The following is a 19,309-nucleotide window of genomic DNA, read 5'->3' as shown; positions in this document are numbered from 1 at the left end:
CTGGATTTCAAAGACTTAGTATGAAAAAGATAATATGAAATGCCTCTAATATTTTTTTACATGTCAAAATGATAATATTTTGGGCTAAATAAAATATACTAAAATAATTTTATTTCCCTTTTACTGTTCACTGTGGCTGCTGTAAAATTTAAACTGATATATATAGCCTGCATTATATTTCCACTGGACAGCCGTGCTCTACACAGATGGTTTTGGGGCCAAGATCAGGGGTTCATGTGATCGGGACAGGTTCCACATCTGCCCTTGGGCCAACTTCCATAGCTGTAACTGATCTTTTGGAGAGGTGGAGTGGACTTGGCCTTTGTGATTCACCCCTTTCCTCCCAAAGAGCCCCCCTGAAATCCTCCCTTTCAAAGTCATCACTTTGAGTTAATAAGAATTTTTCAAAATGCAGGTACCCTGAGATTAAGAATCTAACACCTAGACTGAACATTATGGGATCTCAGGATGCCTACGTGAGAGAGGAGGTGCCTCCAGAGGGAACTGGGGGAGATAGAAAGACAAAAGTCACATCCAGCTAGCTGCTCCACTCTTCCAGTTTGTGGTCAGCAGTCTGGCCTTGAGACTGCCTGTGTCTTACAGGTTAAACTCTGCCCTTCCTAAGCATTTACTTTCTCCTTACCTTCCTATCCTTAGGAAATGGGCAGTTTGGTGCCTCCCTGGGAGTTTTGGAAGAGCCATATCAAAAGTTTTGGGTTTGTTTTTTCCTCCCCTGTATCATAACCATTTTGAGTGGTTTGACTGACCTGGGAAGCCCGGCTCCCTTTTGAAATACACAAGCAAAGCTCATATACTTTGTATAAAGGGACCCTGGATGGCAAAATACAGCATTAAGATGTGGGGTGTGTGGAGCAGAATTTGTTCTGCAGCTTGGAATGCTTCAGACCTATCTCAAGGAGATAAACGACTGTGAGCTGTGTGTTAGATACGGTCAGCTTACCATCTGTGCAACAAGGGGATAGCACAGTTCCTTAGGGGTCTCAGTGAATGAATCTTTGTAGGCCCTTTACAGAGAGGCTCTTTCCACCTAGGACTTTGTCTTCATGTTTAGCAGTGGAAGCTCTTTGCTAGGATTTGCCAGGATTTGTTGGTTGCCTTCTGTGTGCTTAGCATTAAATGAAAAATTAATGGACACTCTCCAAATTGGGATTTAGGCACCAAAATGAGTTTCCCTCTCGTGTAGCATTATTGTACCCTTAGACTTGCAATGCCTGGGAGATTTTGTTTTTGTTTTGTTTTCTCTTCTAGGCTTTTGTAAATTGGAAAGAGGCTAAACTGACTTGGAGTTTTTTCAAACAGTCTTTCTTGAAGCAGATCTTGACAGAAGGTAAGTGAAAGGTCACCCTGAGCAGTCTGGATACCATAGTATATATAGGTGAGGGAATTTCACGGAACTGCTGATTACCTAGACCTGGACCATTTGCTTTATAGAGCTCCCTGACCTGAGGAACCTCAGAAATTGGAGCTTTTTAAATAAGGAGGACACTGACATTTACATACCGAGGGTCAGTGCCATTATCTAATTTCTACAGGGTCCTACAGTAATGAGGAACGATTTAATTTGAATCCACATCTAATTCCTAAACCCCATGTTTTATCATTTAAAGAAATGTATTATGCAAGTTCTTTATGAATTACACAAAACTTGGAAAATAAAGAAAATTATCCATAATCTCATTATCCTGTCCTAACTTTTTAGACATTTCTTTTTTTGAACTTTTTTTTTTTAAGAACCGAGTTTTCATCATTTTATTTTTTTAAGCAGAGTCACCCTTATGTGATAGTGTGGCCAGGCTTCCAGTTTCTTAAAGCTTTCCAGTTTAACAGTGACAGAGCAATGCAGGCAGAGGGTTGGCACAGAGCTGCACATACAGCTAGTCTTTCTCCATGTGTGTATTGGTTTATTTATGCCCAGCTGTAGCTCAGAGAGTGAGGCTGGAGGCAGCTGGAAGCCAGTAAAGGCAGTGGCTTCTCTCCGCATAAATGTCATATGTCGTACACCTACATATTTGTTACTGAACATGTTTTTAAATCTTTTCAAAAATTATATTTTAATTATAAAAATAATATAATTCATTACAAAAATTTTAGAAAATAGAAAGTTCCCTATAATTCTAGCATTCTAATATAACCATCATTATTATTATCTCGTTATTTTCCTTTTTTCCCCTGTCTTTATTTTTCATTAATTATGGTTCCAAAGGGAAGTAACTCCCCTGAGCCACTTTCCCCGTCTGTGAGTTAAGGCATAGAACCAGGAGGGCTCTGAGGGCTCTTGAGCTTTGACAGTGCTTATTTCTAGCCTGAGTCTGTAACATTGCCATTACAAAAGTGAAACTCACTCATAGGACTTCTGGGGAAAGTAAGGTCAGAAGCCTTTGGAGAGCTGAGTGAAGGTGCCTTACCTCTATGTTGCTTGGGAGCAGGATGTGCTGTTTACCACCGTCTCCCCAGAACCCTGCTGGGACTGCTTGTGATCAGTGTTCAACAAATTTTATTGATAAAGGTATCTGTAGTGAAATTGTATATTGTGATAGTTCACGTTGTTAGAATGGGAAAATCATTGGAAGGAGTTTGGAAAGGGCATTTGCTTTTATGCACTTTGTTTTCCTCCCAGAGTTTTAAGAGCAGCTGAAATGAGTTAAGAAGTGGATCCAGTCAAGCGATGGCCTGATTGTCTAGATTGTAGTGGCTAGGTTTGTGGCAACAGGTGTGAGTTAGCCAGGCCTGAATGTGGTACCCATGGCTTCCACGGTGGGGCCACCCTGGCCTGACTGCCCAGGGCTGTTAGGAACCTCTCAGGGCTTTCATCTCCATGGCTGTGAAACGAGGAAGTGGCTGGACAAGGACCACCCCCACGAGGTTCTTTTTATCTACAAACTACAACTCTAAAAAACAGTTGAAATCATTCATTGTAATAGCAAAAATATAGGTGCTGTTAACTTCTGCCCCCACATTTCCTGAACACTGTGTGCCAGGTGCTGAGAATACACAGATGAATGAGTTACAGGCCACAGCCTCAAGGAGCTCATTCTCTCACCAGAGACACAAACAGTTGTGTGGTTAGCTTTGAACCAGGGCTGCGAGAGCTATACTTGGAAACATTAGCTCTTTCGAGTGCCCTCGCATTTCCTGGAGCTCTGCTAGGAAACAAGGGACAGCAATGTGAGGGAGATGTGGTTCCTTCCCCAGGGAGCTTACAGAGTTGGGAAGGAGAAGCCGCTTGTACCAGAACACATAGAGGTTCCTGTGGAAAAGCCAGTCTAGGTGGCCAGCATGCTTAGAGTGGAGGCTGGGAGCAGGAGGGGCCCAGCCTGAAGCAGAGCAGCTGGAGGGGCTAAAGCCTGATGGGGCAAAGCAGAGGATGACTATGTGATGGTAGGTGGGGATGAGGTTGGTGAAGGAAAGCTGAAAAGATAGCCTGGGGTCGATTTACAAAAGGCCTCAGGTGCAGAATTACGGAGCCTGGACTTTTTGTAAACATCAAGAGCCATTTAAAGGTGTGAAAGCAGGGGTCACCTTAAGATCTGTATTTGCAGAAGCTGGGACTGTTAGCAATGAGGATGGATCAAGGCAGTGCAGAGACACAGATAGGAACTAGTGATGTCCTGTGGTCATGTGGGCTGAGTCTGAGAGGGTGCAGGGAGGACCAAAGGGAGACTTGAGAGAAGATCCTCACTGCTTCTAGTCTCTGAATATCGCTTTCCTTTTTGAGCAAGTTTCTAGGAAGTGAGAATTTGCCCTTTACGGCTGTGGGCACTGCTCAGAGCTCCATCCATCCACAGTGGGACACACAAGGAGGAAACCTGATGAGCCTGTGCACATAATCATGGACCTCTCATTTCACAGAACCTACACTTAAAATTTGGAACAGTCATTTTTATTATTAACGTATAGTAATCTTACCTTCCTCCCTTTTTTTAAGTTATCAGACTGGTCTTATTGATTTTGTTTTTGTTTCAATTTAACTGGTTTGGAGATTTGCTGTCAATAAATCCCCCATCACTTGCCGTTATTACTATTTTGAGATTATGGATAGAATCTTGTTTGAAATCAATATTAAGAACATGTCTTTAACTGACTATATTATTTTTCTCCTTTGAGACTATTTGCCAGCTGGAAAGTTGATAGTCGATAAGAGAAAAGGAAACAAGAAAATAATGTGCCCTTGAAATGCTAATTATTTTGGTTTTCTATTTGTAGGCGAGCGATATGTAATGACCTTTTTGAACGTGTTAAATTTTGGCGATCAGGGTAAGATGAAATTCTGTAGTGAACACCATTAGTAGATAATTAGTAATAGTTTTCTCTGCGGTTTGATACAGTTAATGAAAAATATACCTGATGATTATAAAAGATGAAGATTGGAAAAAAATGATTCCTAAAGATTGAAAATTGTTGGTCTCTGTAAATATATAGAGTGTACTGACCGCCCCCTCTCTTGTGACTCGGGTGGCAGGTTCTCTGTTGAGATCCCCTGGTTCCTGCAGAGCTCTGGTGTCCGTCTGGGGTTTGGGGGCACTGACAGAAAAGGGAGCTTGCCATCACAGTCACAGAGTTGCCCTGTGATCGTGCGGCTAGATAAGTCTCAATACTTTCTTTGTATTTATTTTTGACTATAATCCTGAAGTAGTGGAAAGAAAAAAATTTTTAAATCAACTTGGCATTAATGATTTCTATTAAAAAAAAGTTCTGGTGCTGGAAATGTTCTGTCTTGACTGTGTCAGTGTCAGTATCCCAGCTGCAATACTGTGCCCTGCTCTCACAAAATGTTACTATTCATGAAACTGAGTAATGGATCTGTGATTTCTTAAAACTACCTGTGAATCTATAATTACCTCAAAAAAGTTCCATTAAAAAAATTAAATTAGTGGGGCACCTGGGTGGCTCAGTCGGTTGAGCGTCTGACTTTGTCTCAGGTCATGATCTCAGGGCTTGTGAGTTCAAGCCCCACATTGAGCTCTGTGCTGACAGATTAGAGCCTGGAGTCTGCTTCGGATTCTGTGTCCCTCTCTGGCTCTGCCCCTCCTTCACTCATGCTTTGTCTCTCTCTCTCTCAAGAATAAATAAAACATTTAAAAAAAATGTTTTTTAATTAAATTAGAAAGAATGTTAATGGTGCCATGAAAACTCAAATCAGAAAACTAGTAGGATTATTGTTTCTTCCTTTTTTTCTTGTAGGTGTATACGATATAGTGAATAATCTTGGCTCCCTTGTGGCCAGATTAATTTTCCAGCCAATAGAGGAGAGTTTTTACATATTTTTCGCCAAGGTGCTAGAGAGAGGAAAGGACGCCACACTTCAGAAGCAGGTAGTCTTGGTTCTTAGGTCACTGTCTCTCTGGTGAATGCTCCAATTTCAGGGTAAACAGACTGAAATGTGCAGCAGCCAGTTTCCCTTCTGTTTGATCTGAAATTTCCTTCTAGATTTCATTCTTCCATCGCCTTCCAAATGATGGTAGGACTCTGAGCTCACTTCTTTTGAAGCCTTCTCCCTTTGCCCTGGCTGGCCCCTCCCTTCTCATTCTTAGTCCTTCTTTGTAAGCTCACTCTTGATCCAGCCTTCTCAGAACTCTCTGCAGCCGTCCCCAGTGTGGCGCATACCCCTCCCCTGGTCTAGGTGTAGCTGGAAGAATCGAGGTTGCCTCCTCCATCCTCACATTCTCAAGAACCACAGGCGAGCCGAAGGATGCAGAGTCTGGGACAAGGCTCGTGTAGGGCGTGGGGAGAAAAGGATGTGGTCATTTGGTGTCACTCACCACACCAGTTGCTTAATAAGCTTCTTAAAGACCGTGAAGTGCCCAGAGCTACACTCTTCTATATACTCCTATTGATAAATAACAGAAGAGATTTTAATCCAGGCGTATTTGGTTGTCGAAACTTCCCTTTTTCTAAAACCATCGAAAATGTCTGACTTCTCTTAGAATTAAAAGGAAGCTAAATCTCCCTCTTACATGTCTTAGAAGACATTTTGAAAAATACAGTTTATGCACAGTCGACTGGTTCTCAGTTGATTTAGGAATATTTTCCTAAGCATACTTTGACAGGAATGTCAGAATTTGGAGACATTTGTCAGGAGAAGCACACTGACAAAGCCAGCCGGCTAGCAATGTAAAAACTTGCTGTCCATTTAAGAATAAATACCAGGGGCGCCTGGGTGGCTCAGTTGGTTAAGTGCCAGACTTCGGCTCAGGTCATGATCTCACAGTTCGTGGGTTCGAGCCCCGCGTTGGGCTCTGTGCAGACAGCCTGGAGCCTGCTTCGGATGCTGTGTCTCCCTTTCTCTCTGCCCCTTCTCAGCTCACACTCTGTCTCTCCCTCTCTTTCTCTCAAAAATAAATAAACGTTAAAAAAAAAAAAAAGAATAAATATCAGAGAGGAAAGCTAATGTTTCCTAAACAACCTTTGAAATAACTTATCCTGAATGAGTTAAAAACCAGACCTCCCCTGAACTACCTAAGAAGGCACAGATTGTCTTTTTTTCCTTCATTTCCTTCGTGCTAATTGACATGGAAACAGCATAGGCTGCAGAAAAGCAGTGACGCCTCTCAGCAGGTGAACAAGTGATCTGTAAGACAGCAAAGAGAGATAAGGCCAGATGTGAAGTTTTTCTTTAGCTCATGATTCATCCAACTTCCTTCCCTCTCCCCCTGTCCCAGGAGGACATGGCTGTGGCCGCCACCGTGTTGGAGTCCCTGCTCAAGCTGGCCCTGCTGGCCGGCCTGACCATCACCGTTTTTGGCTTTGCCTATTCTCAGCTGGCTTTGGATATCTACGGAGGGGTCATGCTTAGCTCTGGATCAGGTACGTGCAAGAGTTTTGTCAGATTGATTCTAATTTCTAAACAGAAATAGAAGAGTCTTATGAAATTCAAAAACTTGCATGCATATGGGTTGATACTTGTCGGTATAGGGGACATTGTCAGTGGCTGGGATTCTGAGGCCGTTCCCCTCATACAAGGTCAGAAACATCTGGGTACCATTAGGGGGGTTTGGCACCACATCAGCCAGTCCCCCAAATTCACTTGGAGAAGTCATTATGAATCTTTGGCTCTCCTCCCAGGCTTAAGATGTGTCTTGCGGGGCACTTCCCTGTGCACCCTCTCGGATGAGGGAGGAAGGCAGAGAGCAGGCTCTAATGAGTCTCCGCTTGATACTAAACACATGTGAAGGTAGTAAATGCCACATAAATCTCACGGCCTGATGCATGAGAGCCTCTGAAGGATAACTCAGAGCCATTTGCAGAGAATAAAATTGATCTCGGCAAGTAAAATGGTATATTTAATCCAGTGACTCTTGGTCTTTGAAGGACAAAATTATCGAACGTGTCTAACTTTGAAACAGCGGTGCCCAGGCCACTGAGCACCTCACAGCACTTGTTAGGCCCTGGGGACTTCACCAATTTCAAAATGTGCTACGCCACAGGCTGGCAATCCACTTGCAGTGTTTCATCTTGGGTTGGGTAAAGATGTTTTCAGTTCCTCAAGGCACTAGACAAGAACCCTGAAGTCTTCTTTCTGCTGCCCCATCTCAATGTAAAGGGCTTTGTCAGATGCCATTTTACAAGTTCCCTGGCATGTTTTGGTCTCCACTATAATGATCCCAAACTTAGGGTATTAGGGGAGGAGGGGCCAAGTTTCTACACAAGAGCCAAGGTCATTAAGTTTGGAGAAACACCTGCTGTGAACCCAATGAGGTGGTTTGCAGCTCCCTGCGGGCTTGTGCTGTGAGACCCTGGGATTCCATCAGACAGGCAGGGAGGCCTCATTAGGAAGCCATTAGTATGAGTCAGTGTGCAGAGATTGGGGACTTGACTATTTCACAGTAGCAGGGCCTCCTTAAAAAAGGTAATCACCAAGAAACAGCTTGTATTGTAATGAAATCACAGGACATTTTCATGAGGAGAAGGCTGTCCCATCAATACAGTGTTCACCTGGTGGAGTAATTAGTCATAGAAGGTACAGAAACAGACTGCTGTGATTGTGTAGCCCTTTTGCTCAAGTAAGAGGCTGGTCCCAGTTTTCAGCATTGATAGATTTATCAGTTACAAGGGTCAGTGTTAGTTGATTTCTAAGGTAATAAATTCTGTTTCTAATGTTTTATGTCAGTCATTAATAATTTTAGATTCAACATGATGAGCACTGAGTAATGTGTAGAATTATTGAATCACTATATTGTACACCTGAAACTAATACAACACCGTTAAAAAAAATAACAATTTTAGATTCAAAAAGATACTCCTTTGGTATCCTCTTCAGAAATAGGAGAGTCTTAAGAATAGTCTGGATTCTCAGTCTCTGAAAAAAATGTGCTGTTTGGTGAATCAGCACTGTTGTTATTTCTTGCCTGGCCCAGGGTTCCATCAGTGCCACTGTCCTAGCAGGGTCTTCTAGCATTTTTCTCCTTGTGGTAGCTGCCTCTCACATTGACCGAACCTTCAGCTCTCTCTCTAACACCAATGGTGGCTTCTGGTAGTATATCCCCAACCTTGGCCCCTGCTGGCTTTCCTTCCCTCATCTCCTTGCTCTGCTCCTGACTCTTTGGACTCATGCTGTGGATCTGAATGCCTTTCCTTTGCCAGAAAATATGAACACTGGAATTCTTTTAGTGACTAAGTTATTGAGGCCTAATTTACATAAAGTAAGATTCTGTACTCTTAAGAGTACAATTTGATGAGTTTTGACAAATATATACACCCATGTAACCAACATCCTGGTTGATAGGTTCAACACTTTCATCACCCCAGAGAGTTCTCTCAGGACCCTTTCCAGTCATCTGCCTCCCTCTACCTCAGAGGCAACCACTGTTCTGATTTCTATCACTACAGATTAGTATTGCTTTTTTTTTTTTTTTAATGTTTATTTTTGAGAGAGAGAAAGCAGGGGAGGGGCAGAGAGAGAGGGAGATGGAATCTGACGCAGGCTCTTGCTGTCAGCACAGAACCCAGTGCGAGGCTTGAACCCACGAACCGTGAGATCGTGACCTGAGCTGGTCAGAAGCTCAATCAGCTGAGCCACCCAGGCGCCCCAGTGTTGCTTTTAAAAGGGACTTCATATAAATGAAATCACATGGGGCACCTGCGTGGCTCAGTTGGTTAAGCGTCCAACGTCAGCTCAGATCACGATCTCTTGGTTCGTAGTTTGAGCCCCGCATCGGGCTCTCTGCTGTCAGCACAGAGCCCACTTTGGTTCTTCTGTCCCCTTCTCTTTCTGCCCCCTCTACTCACTCTCTCTCTCTCCCCCTCAAAAATAAATAAATAAACATTTAAAAAATAAATAAGTTTTTTTAAAAAGCAAATGAAATCATAAAGTATGGACACTTTAATGTTTGGTTTTTTTTCCCTCAATATACAGTTTTTGGGATTCATCCATGTTTTTACACGGATCAGTAGTTTTTTTCTCTTTGATCACTTCTCTGAGAAGTATTCCTTTATATGGCTGGCCCACAGTTTATTCTTTCTCTTGTTGATGATCAGTTTGGGCTATTATGAGTAAAACCGCTATGGACATTTTTGTACAAGGTGTTTTGTGAACACATACATTTATTTTTGTTGGATGGATATTTATGGGTGGAATTGCTGGGTCATAGGTTTTATTAGAAGTTGCTTGGCTGTGGGGCGCCTGGGTGGCTTAGTCCGTTGAGCATCTGACTTTGGCTCAGGTCATAATCTCTGGCTGGTGGGTTCGAGCCCCACATTGCTCTGTGCTGCCAGCTCAGAGCCTGGAGCCTCTTCAGATTCTGTGTCCCCTCTTTCTCTCTGCCCCTCCCCCGCTCATGCATGCTCTCTCAAAAATAAACAGGAATATTAAAAAAAAAAAGTTGCTTGGCTGCCTCTTGGTAATGACCCTCCTAAAAGAGGGGATCAATTCCATTTTTAAGGCTCCCAGTCTTTTGTTAGCAGATTTTTCCAAAGCTTGTTAGTTAGCTATAGAACTACATCACTATGTTTTAGAAGAAAATAACACAATGGTTACTCTGATTCTCCCTGCAGATTTGCAGAGGGGTTCTGTCTCTAGTTTTCTGCCACTCCTGAGCCCTGGGCTTCTCCCCAGTGTCTTTCGTCCAGGACCTGTTCAGCCGAGGTTCTCATACATGCAGGGCCACTAGTGGCCTTGAGTGCTCAAACCAGCAGACCTCTTCGTGCAGATTTACAAAGTGAGAAGACTTGCTTCCTGGCCAGATGAGAATTTAGTTGTTAAGAGAGATTTGTAGGCTTAATCTCAATTGCTCTTTTGTTTTTAGCCGTTTCTTTTAATCAGTGCCATGGAATACTGGGAGGCCTTCCAGATAGTTAAGACCATAGTCTTGAGCACATGTCTGCCCATTGACGGTACCAGCAGGGCTCCTGAGCCAGTTCTGGTACGTGTGGGCCTTCTGTTTGGGCTCTGGAGTCTCCGTGGGTTGTTTCCTCATAGGTCCTGTTTTGCTGCGTTCCTACTGTCTCTACGTCCTCCTGCTTGCCATCAACGGAGTGACCGAGTGTTTCACATTTGCTGCCATGAGCAAAGAGGAGGTCGACAGGTAGGTAACCTGAAAGACCCGCCTTTAATCACGGCCTTCCCCCGAGTTGCCAGTCTTCTCTCTTTTCGTCCTGAGCGTGGATTCACGGAAAGCTCTCGCAGAGGCAGCACCTACAGCACTAGCGCCATGTCCGGGCTCTCCGGTGTCTGCGCGCGCACCATCCGGTTAGTCTTCCCCACGCACGGCCGGGGCAGCAACCCCCCTTCGCCTCCCTTTGGAGGAGGAAGAAATCTGGGCCCCGTGGGGCTGTGTTAGTCCAGGTTTGCAGAGACAGGCACAGGACCAGCTCCACTCCTCCACCGCCTTGCCCAGTGCCCCTGTGGGTTACCACGGAGCTTCTGCAAGATCCAGAGTCCTCCACCTGAGACTCTGATTTGTAGGCCTTGGAGAAACTCAGGGATCTGTGACACCTTTCCTCAGAGAAAGGCCCAAGTGCGCATATATGTTTGCCACAATTTTTTCCCATCCATTGACCCCAGATCAGGACCTCTGCTCTGGTGCCTCAGACTGGTTCTTAGCATTGGCCATCAGTCAGAATGCCCCCTGGAGCTTGTTTGATGTGCAGATTCCTTCTTCCACCACTCTCCTAGCACACTTGCGAAACCAGCCACCTCCCGACATGTGTGTTTTTTTTTTTAATTTTTTTTTTTTTTCAACGTTTTTTATTTATTTTTGGGACAGAGAGAGACAGAGCATGAACGGGGGAGGGGCAGAGAGAGAGGGAGACACAGAATCGGAAACAGGCTCCAGGCTCCGAGCCATCAGCCCAGAGCCTGACGCGGGGCTCGAACTCACGGACCGCGAGATCGTGACCTGGCTGAAGTCGGACGCTTAACCGACTGCGCCACCCAGGCGCCCCCGGACATGTGTGTTTTTTAAAAGCTCCTCAGTGATTCTGACACCACCTCCTAGCTTAGAGCTTCTGACCCTCACCCAGCATCATTCATCTCTTGTGTCCCAAATGCCAGAAGTAGCATGGCAGTATCTTAAGGCATCACTACAGGATGAGGTTGAGGAGAGGGGTAAAACTGATAGGGGAAAAGGAGAGGAGGAAAAGGGAAAGACCGTAGAGGGACGGGTGCAGATAACGAGGCAAGTGGTCCTGGTGATCCTCTTGTCCCCTGAGGCCTGGATCCCTTGTGGGAGGCCTTGTACTGCCTTTCTAAGGCCTTGAGTGCCATCAGTAGCCCTCAGGCCCAGGGGTGGAGGTGGGACAAGAAAGGGTAACTCAGAGAGTTGGAGAACCTTCCTCTCATTCAGAGCAGCCTCTTTATGCTTCCAGCCTGGGGCTGTTTCACAAGGAAGCTTGGTGACTTTGCTACCGCACAGTCGAGAACTGGAGCCCAGAGCAGCATCTTAGCCCAGACCCACCAGAGTCCCCTAGGAGTTCCAGCCCCTCCTAGACCAACTGAATTAGCCTGTAAGGAGCTGGGGCCAAGGAATCTTTCATCACATAGCTCTAGGAGATTTCTGATGGGCAGCTACGGTCTGAGGAACCACTGGCCCAGACCAGTTTATCGGTAAAAACTACATTGAGCACTGTGACCCTGTACATATTAGGTGGACATGACTGAATGAAGCCCTCACGAAGCAGCAAATACCCCAGTTATGTGCAGACACACTGATGATTCTTAATTCTGTTAGATTGCATTTTTCAAACTGCCATGTCATGACCCAGTAAGCTGATTTCTCAGCCTACTTTTAAGTCACAACCTGCAGTTCTCAGATACTGGTCCAGATAGGGTTTTTACTTCAGATAGTTAAATGTGTAGCTATAAAACTACTTGGAGTCATCCTCCCCACCCTTTTTTTCCCCATGGATGAAAAGGTCTATTTAAGTTTAATTTTGAAATACTGTGTTGTTATTTGAAAGGTGTTTCAAACGTGAAATAATTTTTAGATATAATGTAAAATATACTAAATGAGGCACTGGGCCACAGTACAAAGAGCTTTGGACAAGGAATCTATCTCTTTGGAAGGAATTTTGTTGTAATAATTTCAGCATTAGTGTTAAGGGGGAGAGTCAGCACTAAGCCTGCTTAAAATGGTAAAATGTATCTTACAATCAAATCATGAGGGAATATAGACAGTGGCTGGCTGCTTTCTTTCCTCTTACATTGCAATGAACCAAAAGAAACAACTTTCTAAATTCGCTGTAATGCGATTTTGATGATATATAAACATCTGGAAAATTATTTCCATGGTATTAGTAGTCAGCATGGAGAAAACACAGAACCAAAGCGCCTTCTAATGCAGTTTTCATCTGTAGCAACGCACTTCCCCAAAGAGTGAAATGTGTTCCCCCTGTGTGTATTAAACCCATCAGCCAGGTTCTGTCTGGGCCTGCGGCCCAGCCCCCAGCCCTCGTGTGAGCACATGGCACCTGGCCTCATCACAGACCACAGCATTTTTTATCTCTTTAACCAGACATACAACTCCAGTAAGGATTTTTATAGTGGGTTTGGGCAGTTTAGTTAAATGTTATGATTGATTTACATTGGGCATTTTAGATTCTGAATTGAAAAAAAAATACTGTATTGATAAAGTCATGGGCTTTTACTTAAAACTTTAATCAGTGTTTTTCTAAATTAAAATAGGGCATTTGGTTGGACCTGGAATATTAGAAAATCCTTTGAATTCCAAGTTTTTTTGTTAATAACCTCATAATATATATAGACTCTGATTGATGGCCTTTTCGTCTTCCCTGTTGAAGAATTTTTGTTCTGTTTTGTTAAGGAGCTCTCCATTTCTTTTCATTTGACAAATGCTTTTTGAGCATTTGCTTTCTAATAGGCATCGTGTTAAGCTCCAGGAATGCAGCAATGAAGAGACAGACGAGATCCCTGCTCTCCTGAAGCTGACGGTGGGGGAGGCAGACAGCAAACACGTAAATAAATAAGGAAATACTGTGCAGCTCAGATAACTACAACAGGGTTATGCAGAGAGAGTGAGGCTCTTTTGGATTGGGAGGCCCCTCTGAGGAGGTGGCATTCAGGCTGAGGCTGGGTGACCAAGCAGAGTCTGCTGTACAAAGATGGGGCAGAGCCTCTCAGGCACAGGGGACAGGGACACAAAGGCCCAAGACTGATTTGTTGGCCTTTGAATGTCCAGCGTGGAGCTGGTCTCCATAATTGTTGAGTGAAGGACGAGTGCCATTTTCTCATGTTGGCTCATGAGAGACTGGCACCATCCTTTTCATGGCTGCGGAGGCCACATTGATGGCTGTGCCTTGATGTGCTCAACCAGCACCCGCTGGGGGACACTGCAGTTGTTGCCACAGCCCACATCTTTGACCATCTATGTCTTGATAAGCATGATTTTAAGCCTAGTATTTTCTTGGGGCCATGAAAAAAATCAGCATTCATAAAGAATTTACTGTTTACATTAACCAAACCTTATAGAATAGTCATTATTGTCACTAATTTTGAATTGATTTAAAAAGTGGTATTTTAATTGCATCTTTAAATTTCCCTTATTTTCCTGAAGTGGATTATGCCTTTAAGGCTATAGATTTGTGAGTTCTGGAAATTTCAACAGCTGTAGAGCCATCTTCTGACAGTGAAAAACACTGGACCCTTATCATTATCAGCTCTTCCCAAATGGCCACACCAAAGAAGCCACACTGTTGAATTCCTTGCTGCTTGAATTAGTATGAATTAGCTACTGGTTTCACCCATTATTGACATTTTACTTAGAGTTGGGTGAGAATGACTTTGAAAGTTTTGGAATCTCTTGCCTCAAATCCAAGGATTAGTGTAGTAGAGCTGTCTGAGATATTTTCTGGGGGAGAAAAAAAAAGATTATATAGCTCTACTTCTTTTTGTAAAAGAGGTCACGTAACTGGTCTGTGATGGTCCCCACCCTCAGTGGCTTGTTATGAAGTTGGCAATTCTGATCATTGATCAGGTGTCAGTGAAAAGTATACCTCCCTTGTTGGAGGATTGTGTGTGTGTGTGTGTGTGTGTGTGTGTGTGTGTGTGTGTGGTATTCTTATCACCTCCTCTGATAAAGTATATCTCCATAGCACCTTGGGCTTGGTCAGCCTGAGGACTAGTACCTGGGCATTTGCCATAGTGGCTTTCTTACCACCCCTTGCGTGCTGAACCTGGGTGACCTATGAGGTTTCCTAACCCAGCAGACATAGCTGGGGGACCTAATGGTTTGGTTCCCTCAAAAACTATGTACCTAGAATGCCTGTTGCTCGCTAGGCAGAAACCAGATGCTGGAGAATTTTGTTCATGACTGTACAGCCTTTTGGAAGACTACAGCAGCTGTTTTCTCTTTGCTAAGACTCAGTTGCCCTTGCTGAGACCTAAAGGTAACTAAGCTCATGCTGCTTGAAGCCAGAGAAGTAGAAGGGCAGCATAGTCCATCCAGTCAGGAATCCAGAGAGCTCTGGTGACATGAAGAGCAGATGGAAGGATGGGGACACTGCAGTGGTTCAGGCCTTGCTCCCTGTGTGCATGTCACTTCGGAGGCTGGTCACCTGTTGTGGGTAAAGTCTCCTGGCCAAGGTTACAGGGCTTCTGCATTTCCCAAGGGAAGCAGTATGCATTTCCCCAAGTTTAGGGCCCAGAGTCAGGTCACTCCTTAAGCAGATTATTCAGCCTCTCTGTGCCTGGTTTCCTTGTCTGTAAAATGCATCGAAGCCTCAGAGCAGGGCCACGTGTGTCACTCACCAACGTATCCCCGCACCCCTCACAGTGCCTGTCTCAGAGTTTGCATTCATATGTAATGATTACCCTGTCATATTCTTTGTGCCTCACATTGAAGACCTGGGCTGAACAGGATTTTTATGTGTTTTGACCACAAAGTGTCAAATCACTTATCCTTAAAAACCATAAACATCTTGAATTACTCATTTTCTCACTCTTCTATTCGGTGGGGGGCCGGGGGGTGGCGGGACAATGACATTTCCGTGCTACCCATATAGCATTCATGGTTATGAAAACTAGCTGGGTCATGGCAACTCAGAGGTGCTTTCTGTGATCTCATGTTCACAGCCACTTATTTTGGAGCAATCTTATCTTGGGAGAACGTACCCACTGCCCTGCTTTGCTTGTCTCCCTCTCTGCAGGTACAATTTCACAATGCTGGCCCTATCATCTTCATTCCTGGTGTTATCCTACCTCCTGACCCAGTGGTGTGGCAGTGTGGGTTTCATCTTGGCCAACTGCTTTAACATGGGCATTCGGATCACACAGAGCCTTTGCTTCATCCACCGCTACTACCGAAAGAGCCCTCATAGGCCCCTGGCGGGCTTGTGCCTATCACCGGCCCTCCTCGGAGCATTCGCCCTCAGTGGTGGGATTACTGGTATTTCTGAGGTGAGACTCCCGGCAGCCTTCACACTACATGATTTTGCAAGCTGCCCACTGTCCCTTACTCTCGGCTCCCCCTTCCTCCTCTTCCTGAATCAGCTGGGCAAGTGCCGTCAAACCTTGGTTTGTGAGCATAATTCATTCCAGAAACATGCTTGTAATCCAAAGCACTCATATATCAAAGCAAATTTTAGGAACCATTGACTCAGTTGTGATCATGTGACATTCAGCGTCACATACACTCGTTTTGCAAGACATCGCTCATTTATCAAGTTAAAATGTATTAGAAGTGTTTACTCATCTTGCAGAACACTTGCAGAACAAGTTACTCACAATCCAAGGTTCTACTGTATTTGCCACCCCTTCCCCTAAGCCTCTAGGACAGCATCTTATGATAGACGTGGCCAAACAGTGTTATCAGTGGGAACAGAGAAGCCCCTCGGTGTGCGGTTGTCACCCCTTTCTGACCTGAAGCTGGAATATTAGGGCCTCCGCTTTCCCTGGCTTACCCCAGAGGAAGGCCATACGGATGGAGGGGTGATGACCATGCTTTCTTCCCACAGGTGTTGCTCTGCTGTGAGCAGGGCTGGCCAGCCAGGCTGGCGCACATTGCCGTGGGGGCCCTTTGCTTGGGAATGACTGTTGGGACAGCGTTCCTCACAGAGACCAGGCTGATCCACTTTGTTAGGACTCAGTTAGGTGTGTCCAGACTGGCTGACAAAACCTTGTGACCGCAGAGGCGTGGACACCTGTGGCACCTGGACCAGCCGCGGGGTAGTTTTGTGCAGGTGCAGAAGAGCCCTGCTGGGGGTCTGCGGTGGAGTAGGACTGACCCAGGCAGGTGACACGTCGGAGAGCTGCCGGACTGAACGCTGTCCGTTCGAACCTCCCAACGGGAAGGAGGAGTTCCGCTTCTAAGGGAAGACCAAAAAGCTCTTTTAAAATCGATAACATTATTTTTGTCACCAGTCTGTTCTAATCAGTATTTTTCCCTTTGATTAATGTATTCCTTTCTGCTGTGATTGACCTAAGGCGCCACATACACCAGCAAACTATCTCCTGGACGTTATAGTTAACATCCTGGCCCGGAAACAGATGTGGCCACTTGACCCTTCACAGGAACATGGAACTTACTCCGTAAGAGAAGGAAGGAGACCTGATGTTATGCACCAAATTAGAACAGAGATGGCCCTGGAGTTGTGGCTTTCCCCATGTCAGCACTGTGGTCTGGGTTTTTAGAGAGGGAACAACGTTCCTCAATGAGAAACCCAAGAAATGAAAACGCAGAGTCTTTTGGGTCACATTTCCCGGAGTTAGCTAGGAGGACTCACACACCTCATCTTGGCTGCTGTGCACCCCAGACCACGTGCCTTTCCAGATTCAGTGCAGGCTGGCTCAAGACCCCCGGCTTGGCTACCTGCAAGAAGGCTCTGAGGGAGTGGTGACCCGGTGTGAGCGGCCTTGGCCCCTGAAGGGAGCGCTGCTCTCGCGGAAATTGCACAGATGGCAGTTGAAGCAGAAGTGGGGTATTTTTTTCCTTCAGAATAAAATGGGGTGCTTTCTGTGTGGCAAGCCCCTCCCTCTGGCCCATTGCTTCCAGCACTGCTCAGTAACCCTGAATGCCAGCTTCCGGACAAGAGTGGCAGGCCTGGGGATCTGGTCCCCCAGATGATGGTCTGAGCCCTGCATCCCGCACCCTGCAGCCAGCAGGCAACATCATCAGGCATCGTTCTCAGGTGGCAAAGCATTTTTCTTCTTTCACTGATATATTAATTCCTTTTGGGTATCATTGACACAAACCGTATCCTGGATGGTAATAGTGATAATGGTGATGGTCATAGTGGTGCTGATGTCCCACACTTTCCATTTATACCCAGAAACAGGGCAACTTGTATCAGGTGGTGGTTTGGCTAAAATGCACCCCTTTAATACACACCCAGGGGCCAAGGACCAAGACCCACAGCACATGGAGACTAGCACCAAGCCACTTGGACTTTTTATCTGTTCAAAGGGAGAATGCTTTGTGCTAATTGGAAAAGTAGCTAAATGCAAGGTATCATTGCCCAGTCAGAGACCCTCCCAAAGCGTGGCCTTGATTATGCTCATGTAAGGCATGGTCGGGCTAGCTTAGAACTGATTGTCCCGTGGGGTGGGGTGGGCGGCACGCACTGAAGCAGCCCTCCCTCCCTCTGTGTACTTTATTTACCTCTTGAGTGTACAGAAATCGACCTTTAGGGCTCGCAAGTTCCTCCTCTGCTGCCCTTGGCCACCACCCTCTCCCCTGGAACCCTGTTACCCACCGCATGCCCATTTGACCCCAGACTCCAAAAGTGGCCCTTAAACTACCTGCCTCAGGATTGCCTGGTTGCAAGTTAGAAATACAGCTTCCCAGGACCCACTCCAGACCTTTGGAACCATCATGTCTGGGGGCAGGGCACTGGAATCAGCCTTTTTGGCAAACTAAGGTTAGCACACCCCATCGTCCTCACCCGCATCAGGGTTCAGGACCAGTTGTGCACACGTTCACAATGTTCATTCTCTGCTCCAGGAAGAGCTGCTATTGCCTAACAATATTGCCAACTCCCCAGCTCTCGGGAATGGGCCCAGCCAGGTTTCTGCTGTGCTCCCCGGTGTGGAGGCTGTGCCTGACAGCTGGTGCTCTGGTCTCTCATCCCTCACCCCGCACGGTCCACCTGGAACTGCTGTCAGCACAGGGCTGCTGCGGTCAGGGCCAGCTCCTCTGTTGTTGTTTTTTATTTTTTTATTTTTAGTTTATTTATTCTGAGGCAAGACAGAGAAAGCGCAAGCTGGGGAGGAGCAGAGAGAGAGGGAGACAGAGAATCCCAAGCAGGCTCCAACTGTCCACGCAGAACCTGATGCAGTGCTCAAACTCACAAAACTGTGAGATCACGACCTGAGCTGAAACCAAGAGTCGGTCACTTACCCTACTGAGCCATCCATCCTGGTGCCCCAGGGCCAGCTCCTCTTGAAAGATGGCCAGCTAGGCCAGCGGTCCAGGGCTCCTTCCCATGTCCTACCTCCCTGTTTATAGGAAAAGTAGTCCCACGGCTGAGTTTTGGGCAAGCAGGTGTGTTCTCACTATGAGCACCTGCCTCCTGGGCTGTCAGCACGTTGGCAGCAGGCCCTCTAGACTCTGCTGACCTCTGCCTCTACCCCCTGGCCACCTCCTGGAAATGTAGTTGGGCCCGAGCGCTGGCTTGAGGGCTTTCCCTTGCCAGTGCCCTAACGCCACACCATGTTTGTGGACATGTGTGCCGAGCTCCCTCACTGTACCTGAGCAGAGTTTCTGGGGGGAACTACACATTTGGCTTTAAGTACCACTTAAAATACAGTGAGGCTGCTTCTCCATGGAAACCAGTCTCTAAAGCACATCCTTTTAGTATATGTGCTGTGGCAACAAGCATGTCTAAAGCACGTCCTTTTATG

At 45.7% G+C, this 19,309-nt stretch overlaps 1 protein-coding gene across 1 annotated transcript in view; it reads left to right on the top strand.

Moving 5' to 3' along the window:
- RFT1 (RFT1 homolog) overlaps positions 1-17,449 on the top strand; it is a 35,785-nt gene extending 18,336 nt beyond the window's left edge. The window contains exons 7-13 of the mRNA XM_042929666.1: positions 1,270-1,348; positions 4,225-4,275; positions 5,203-5,333; positions 6,681-6,825; positions 10,436-10,541; positions 15,619-15,868; positions 16,426-17,449. Of these exons, the coding sequence (XP_042785600.1) occupies positions 1,270-1,348; positions 4,225-4,275; positions 5,203-5,333; positions 6,681-6,825; positions 10,436-10,541; positions 15,619-15,868; positions 16,426-16,593 (930 nt within the window). The 3' untranslated portion in view covers positions 16,594-17,449. The remainder of the gene's footprint in view (positions 1-1,269; positions 1,349-4,224; positions 4,276-5,202; positions 5,334-6,680; positions 6,826-10,435; positions 10,542-15,618; positions 15,869-16,425) is intronic.
- Positions 17,450-19,309: the final 1,860 nt, after the last annotated feature.

Source organism: Panthera leo, chromosome A2 (assembly GCF_018350215.1).
Source record: "Panthera leo isolate Ple1 chromosome A2, P.leo_Ple1_pat1.1, whole genome shotgun sequence".
NCBI classification, from domain to species: domain Eukaryota; kingdom Metazoa; phylum Chordata; class Mammalia; order Carnivora; family Felidae; genus Panthera; species Panthera leo.
Note: the sequence above shows the minus strand (reverse complement) of the source record. Positions and strands in the feature narration are given on the sequence as shown.